This window comes from Mandrillus leucophaeus, unplaced genomic scaffold (assembly GCF_000951045.1).
Source record: "Mandrillus leucophaeus isolate KB7577 unplaced genomic scaffold, Mleu.le_1.0 Scaffold266, whole genome shotgun sequence".
Classification (NCBI taxonomy): domain Eukaryota; kingdom Metazoa; phylum Chordata; class Mammalia; order Primates; family Cercopithecidae; genus Mandrillus; species Mandrillus leucophaeus.
The window spans coordinates 818,303-825,911 of NW_012102765.1; the positions used below are offsets into that span (position 1 = coordinate 818,303).

Genomic DNA, 7,609 nt, shown 5'->3' on the forward strand with positions numbered 1-7,609 from the left:
ATTTTTGTAATATAATTGTTATATATTTTATTTTATTTTACATTTTATATTTTGTTTTATTTTATTATTATTTTTTATTTTGAGACAGAGCCTCACTCTGTCACCCAGGCTGGAGTGCAGCTTGATCTCTGCTCACTGCAACCTCAGCCTCCCAAGTAGCTGGAATTACTGGCGGATGCTACCATGCCCAGCTAAGTTTTTGTATTTTTAGTACAGACAGGGTTTCAACATGTTGGCCAGGCTGGTCTTGACCTCAAGTGATCCACCCGTGTTGGCCTCCCAAAGTGCTGAGATTACAGGCATGAACCATTGTGCCCAGTGCCAAACTTTTCTTTTTGAGACAGGTCTCACTCTTGTTGCCCAGGCTGGAGTGCAGTGGCGCAGTGACGGCTCGCTGCAGCCTCGACCAGCCCCGGGCTCAGGTGATCCTCCCACCTCTGCCTCCTTAATAGCTGGGACCACAGATGTGTGCCAGCATACCCAAGTAATTTTTGTATATTTTGTAGAGATGGAGTTTTGCCATGTTGCCTAGGATGGTCTTGAACTCCTGGGCTCAAGCCATCTGCCCACCTCAGCCTCCCAAAGTGCTGGGATTATGGGCATGAACCACCATGTCCAACCTGTAAACATATTTTTAATGCTTTTTTGGATAGGAGTTATTCAGTACCATGTACCAATTCATTACTTCTTTACTTCTGTAATGATTATAATCTGCAAATTCAACATATTTGTTATATAGTTGGTAGGCTGGTACCAAGATGATAGATTTTTTGGCTTTTCCTTTCTTTTCCTTATTTTGAAGGATCTTTAGATTCATAACTCTTTCTGACAATCTGTTACCCAAACTCCTTACAGCATTCTATTTGTAAGAGTAACTGTCAAGGCCAAATCATCCAGATTTTCTTTAGTTTAATTTGATTTAGTTTAATATCTTCAAGTGCCAAACCTTAGGGTTTTTTTTACTGCAAGTCGCCACGTTCCATACTTTGGCTGGACAAGCATCCTATAGCAGCCACAGAAACATATGAGATGGTGACTTCAAGTACATTGAAAAGGATGATGTCCCTTCTGTAGGACATAATATTTGATTACAGGTTTTGATCTTGAGGATCAAACAGTAAATGTTTATAAAATCAGTAAAACTGATTTCAGTTCATCATTAAACGTATTTGTGAGGAATTTAGTTCAAGGACCTTAATAATAATTCATGTGTCTCTTGCAAGTTTGCAGTGTCTTCCCTGGTTGTTATAAATGCCTTTTTTATACCTGATTTGCTATTAATGTGTAAAAGGAAAAGAGTATCTCTTAGGCAGGGATTTAACCCTCAACTTCTTTGCCTCAGTTTCACTGGTTGGGAATCTGCTCTGTCATTGCTGTTACTCTAGAAGCAGTGAATGCCTAGGCTAGTCCTGTTGTCTCCTGTCTTCTGAGTATCTCAGTTTTAAAAGTTTGGTTCACAAAATAAGATGTTAAATATGCTTTTGCGGACTACACAATTAATGCTCCAAGGTCACTATTTTGGACAAACTCAGTGATCTTTTCCCGCCATTTTTCATTGTCATGACTTTTCTGCTGCATTTATTATTTAGTACTGTTTCATTTTCTTGAAACAGTCTCTTTTGCCCGGTAATGTTTTTCTTCCTGGTTTTCCTATTAAGTTTCTGTTTTAGCTGTCTTCTAATGCCTCTTCTAACTGTGGATGTATCTCAAAAATTTAGTTTGGGCCTTAATTTTAGGTCCATATTACCCACCCATCAAAGAGATTTTTGGTTTTTCTCTATTATTTCTATGTGGATTACTCTTAGACTGCTATAACCAGCCCCTTATTACCATCTTGAATCTTTTTTTTTTTTTTTGAGATGGAGTTTCACTCTTGTTGCCCAGGCTGGAGTGCAATGGCGCAATCTCAGCTCACTGCAACCTCTGCCTCCCAGGTTCAAGCAATTCTCTTGTCTCAGCCTCCCAAGTAGCTGGGATTACAGGCGCCCGCCACCACGCCCAGCTGATTTTTACATTTTTAGTAGAAGTAGGGTTTCATCATGTTGGCCAGGCTGGTCTTGAACTCCTGACCTCAGGTGATCCACCTGCCTCATGCCTCAGCCTCCCAAAGTACTGGGATTATAGGCGTGAGCTACTGCGCCTGGCTTACCATCTTGAATCTTATATCTTAGTGGCTGTAGGACATTTTCATTTTGTGACACCTAGAGATACATTAAAAAAAACCCATACCATTTTGAAAGCTAAATTTTTGCTGGAATACTCAATGTGAATTATGTGAATTAAAAATTTCTACTTTGGGCTGGGTGGGGTGGTGCATGCCTGTAATTCTAGCACTTTGGGAGGCTGAGGTGGGTGGATCGCTTGAACTCAGGAGTTTGAGATCAGCCTGGGCAACTCAGCAAGACTGTCTCTACAAAAAAATACAAAAATTAGACAGGCGTCGTGGCACACACCTGTGGTCCCAGCTACTCAGGAGGCTGAGGTGGGAGGATGGCTTAAGCCCAGGAGGCAGAGGTTGCAGTGAGCTGAGGTCACGCCGCTACACTCTTGCCTGGGCGACAGAATAAGACCCTGTCTCAAAAAAAGTCTACTTTGTGTCTATATTTGATGTGTGCAGGTACTTCCAAGCCTATCTTTCAGAAGAACTTTTAAATCACCACATTAGGTTTACCTGCTGTAAAAGGTAACCATTTTCATGCTGCTGATAAAGACATACCCAAGGGGTATGATAAAGACATACCCAAGACTGGGCAATTTACAAAAGAAAGAGGTTTAATTGGACTTACAGTTCCATGTGACTGGGGAAGCCTCACAATCATGGCAGAAGGCAAGGAAGAACAAGTCCCATCTTACATGGATGGCAGCAAGCAAAGAGAGCTTGTACAGGAAAATTCTCCCTTATAATAACCATCAGATCCCATGAGACTTACTATCACGAGAACAGCACAGGAAAGACCTCCCCCCATGATTCAATTACCCCCCACTGGGTCCCTCCCACAATACGTGGGAATTCAAACGAGATTTGGGTGGGGACACAGCCAAACCCTATCACCTGCAGGACTGAGGCCCTCACCACGCTAAGTGTGAGACCCTGTGGTCTCTGGCAGCAGGCCCCACACCGGGCAGTTTGCTTCTCTTGCTTTGCCTCCTATGTTGGTCCCTGTGTCAACCCTGGTCTAGGACCTTCTTACCTGCTGAGCTCTGCCACCAAAGCCACACACCCCACCTGTCGCTCCCTATCAGACCTGCTTCCATTTAAAATGCCAGTTTCACAATTGGCTTTTAGGCCCTTAACCCTCACAAACCAAAACTCGTATTTTTATTCTTTAGATGTCTCTCATGAGGATCTTAAGAAGAAGGTAACTGATGAAGCACATTCAGAAGATCCTGGGTTTTGTGCTGGGAACAGAATACTCAAGTCCCAACCTTAGAGAAGCTAACAGGAAATGTAATCAAGTAAATAGTCAGTGCTTATATAGTGTGATCCGTGTGATGATGGGAGACGATAGAGTTTGTTATTTTCCCTACCTCAGTGTTATTAGGAGCAGACAGGACATGTCTGAAGCAGCCTCTTTAAGGCATGCAGTACTCTAGAAAGGTGAGTAGCTGTGGGTCAGCCTCCCTGGCTGCCTCTCTGGGAGCAGGAGAGGGAGGATTTGCTCTGGTCTGCTTCTTGGTTTCCCGTCTGCGCTTCTGCATGGTCCCTGTTCTCTATCACATAGGGCAGTAAAAGACGCCTGGTAGGAGTGGTGGGTTCAGTGTAGCTCCTCAGTAACATAGTAAGAGAGGGCACGCCGAACATCAGGGTGGAATACAGGTTTAGCTGCTCTGTTAACTTTTAATTAGATGGACAGTTGTTAATATGAAAATAATTTTACTCCTTGAGCCTGGAATCTCTTTTTTTCTTTCTTTCTTTTTAGAGAAAGGGTCTCCCTCTGTTGCCTGGGCTAGAGTGCAGTGACATGATCACGGCTCACTGTAGCCTCAACCTCACAGGCTCCCACTTCACCCTGAGTAGCTGAGACTGGGACTATAGGCACATGCCACCACACCCAGCTATTTCTTTTTTTAAATTTTTTGTAGAGGCAGGGTCTCCCTATGTTGCCCAGGCTTGTCATGAACTCCTGGGCTCAAGTGATCCTCCCACTTCAGCTTCCAAGGTGCTGGATTACAGACCTGAGCCAATGTGCCCGGCCATGTGTAGAATTCTTAAAAACAAAAGAGAAGTCTATGAGAACTGATAACATACTGCGCTACAAGAAAGCCGAAGCCAGGTGTGGGGGCTCATGCCTGTAATCCCAGCACTTTGGGAGGCTGACACAGGCAGACCACTTGAGCCCAGGAGTTCAAGACCAGCCTGGGCAACATGATGGAATCCAGTCTCTACAAGAAATACAAAAATTAGCCAGGCATGATGACACATGCCTGTAGTCCCAGCTACTTGAGAGGCTGAGGTGGAATCAGTTTTTAAAGTTCTTCTTAAGGTAAATTTAGAATTGCAAGTTGTATGTAAGATTATGGTAGAAATTTGGTGCAGTCTTGGCTCACTGCAGCCTCTACCTCCTGGGCTCAGCTGATTCTCCAACCTTAGCCTCCCAATTAGCTGGGACTAGTGATGCACACAACCATGGGTGGCTGTTGTTTTTGGTTTTTTTTTAATTGTAGTGTCGGGGTCTCACTATATTGACCAGGCTGATATCTAACTCTTGGGCTCAAGTGATCCTCCTGCCTTGACCTCCCAAAGTGCAGGGAATTACAGGCATGAGCTACTGTACCCAACCTAGATTTCTTAAACATTATTTGTGAATACTCCAACTTACAACGGTTTGTTAATAAGAATAAGAAAGGCCGGGTACGGTGGTTCACACCTGTAATCCCAGCACTTTGGGAGGCTGAGGTGGGTGGATCACCTGAGGTCAGAAGTTTGAGACCAGCCTGGCCAACATGGCAAAACCCCATCTCTACCAAAATACAAAAATTAGCTGGGGGTGGTAGCGCACACCTGTAATCCCAGCTACTCGGGAGGCTGAGGCAGGGAGAATTGCTTGAACCTGGGAAGCGTTGCAGTAAGCCAAGATTGCACCACTGCAATCCAGCCTAGGCAACAGAACAAGATTCCATCTCAAAAAAAATTAAAATTAATCATAAGAAACAAAGTAATTGAATTCTTTTTTTGTTTGTTTTTTGAGACGGAGTTTCGCTCTTGTCACCCAGGCTGGAGTGCAATCGCGTGATCTCAGCTCACTGCAACCTCTGTCTCCTGGGTTCAAGTGTTTCTCCTGCCTCAGCCTCCCAAGTAGCTGGGATTACAGGCGCCCACCACCACGCCCAGCTAATTTATTGTATTTTTAGTAGGGTTTCACCATGTTGGCACATGCACCACGCCCAGCTATTTCTTTGAACTCCTGACCTCAGGTGATCCGCCCGCCTCTGCCTCCCAAAGTGCTGGGATTACAGGTGTGAGCCACTGTGCCCAGCCCTTGAATTCTTATATAGACCATCATTTGGTTGGGGATAATAGTTGGCATTTTAACATAGTGTTTCCAATCAGGTAGTTCAGCCATACATTAATAATGACAAGCAAGAGTTGAATGCCACTGTTGAGTGCATTTTGAAAAGCTCTGGAAGCAAGGCAACTTCCCCAGTGTCATTTGATTTAACTTGTGCTGTCCTCAATGAGTTATTTGAGCCTATATAGAAGGAGAGTTGGAGTCTTTAACGTTCAGAGTAGTTGACTTTGATTTTTAATGCTAGGAAAATAATTTCTAATGCAGCTGGACATGGTTTCAAGAGATAATTCAAATAGCAGAGAATAACTGAAGGCAGTTTGGGAACGTGTGAGGTTGTTTTCAGTTGAAGGGTGCTGTTGGCATTTAGGGCCTGCGAGCCATGGGCTCTTGCCTCAGTAATGTGTGAAACCACAAAATCCAGAATTGTTCACCCCATAACATCAGTAACATTGAGAAACCCTAATTAGGGAGTGCTTTCACCTGCAGGTCATAGAAGTCCAACTTAGTGGCTTGCCCAGGTGGAGGCTTGTTTTCCTCACATCCTGAGTGGCACAGAGGCAGGCTGTGCGTGGCTGGTGGGGGCTCCATATGCCCAGAGTCCTGGGCACCTTCTGTCTTCCACGCCACCATCCTGAGCAGGGGCTTTCATCCTCACTGCTTCCAGACGGCTGCTCCACCCCCACAGGAGGGCGCGGCAGGGCAGAAGGTGTCCCTGGATAGGAAAGAATCATCAACAGAGAGCAGCCTGCATCTCACTGGTGACAGCTGTGTTACCTGGTAACCTTTCTTTTCAAAGGAGACCATGAAAAATAGTTTTAAAGTGGACACATTTCCCTCCTCATCAAATTAGGATTTTATACTTTAGGAAGAGGGGAAGAATGGATATGGTGTAATCAACTACCAGAAATGGTGTGTACTGTAGTAATCAGATTTTTGAAAGACCCTAGATCTGTGGCTCTTAATTTTCAAATCTCGCAAATTGAAGTGGAAGTGCATGTGAGCCTGGCCCGAGGAGAGTCCCCTAGCCTCTCCCAATCTTCTCACCGGGCTCTGATTTCCTTGTTTCTTGTGTTTGCTTGTACAGCTCCATTTTGGCAAAAGTGTATTTAGATTTTCTTTCACATTCCAGTAAATGTCTTGTTAAACTTTTTTGCAGACTTTGCATTTTGTAGCCTACCCTTGAGCTACTGCATTTTGACTGAGATTTTTAAATTTTACACAGGTGATATTCTTGAATTTCATGGCTCAGAAGGAACAGGAAAAACAGAAATGCTTTATCACCTAACAGCACGATGTATACTTCCCAAATCAGAAGGTGGCCTGGAAGTAGAAGTCTTATTTATTGACACAGATTACCACTTCGATATGCTCCGGCTGGTTACAGTTCTTGAGCACAGACTATCCCAAAGCTCTGAAGAAATAATCAAATACTGCCTGGGAAGATTTTTTTTGGTGTACTGCAGTAGTAGCACCCACCTACTTCTTACGCTTTACTCGCTAGAAAGTATGTTTTGTAGTCACCCGTCTCTCTGCCTTTTGATTTTGGATAGCCTGTCAGCTTTTTACTGGATAGACCGTGTCAATGGAGGAGAGAGTGTTAACTTACAGGAGTCTACTCTGAGGAAATGTTCTCAGTGCTTAAAGAAGCTTGTAAATGACTATCGCCTGGTTCTTTTTGCAACGACACAAACGATAATGCAGAAAGCCTCGAACTCGTCGGAAGAACCTTCTCATGCCTCTCGACGCCTGTGTGACGTGGACATAGACTACAGACCCTACCTCTGTAAGGCATGGCAGCAACTGGTGAAGCACAGGATGTTTTTCTCCAAACAAGATGATTCTCAAAGCAGCAACCAATTTTCATTAGTTTCACGTTGTTTAAAAAGTAACAGTTTTAAAAAACATTTTTTTATTATTGGAGAAAGTGGGGTTGAATTTTGTTGATATGTATCATAAAATAAGTCTTTTGCAGGGTACTATGCAAACCTTAAAATTTTTCTTTCTCAAGACAGAGTCTCACTCTGTCTCCCAGGCTGGAGTGCAGTGGCACAATCATGGTTCACTGTAGCCTTGAACTCCTGGCCTCAAAGGATCCTCCT

The 7,609-nt window shown here is 43.9% G+C and overlaps 1 protein-coding gene across 1 annotated transcript in view; it reads left to right on the forward strand.

The window, feature by feature from the left end:
* Positions 1-7,511, forward strand: part of XRCC2 (X-ray repair complementing defective repair in Chinese hamster cells 2) — a 12,773-nt gene extending 5,262 nt beyond the window's left edge. The window contains exon 2 of the mRNA XM_011984317.1: positions 6,733-7,511. Coding sequence (XP_011839707.1) covers positions 6,780-7,454 — 675 coding nt within the window. The 5' untranslated portion in view covers positions 6,733-6,779 and the 3' untranslated portion in view covers positions 7,455-7,511. The remainder of the gene's footprint in view (positions 1-6,732) is intronic.
* Positions 7,512-7,609: the final 98 nt, after the last annotated feature.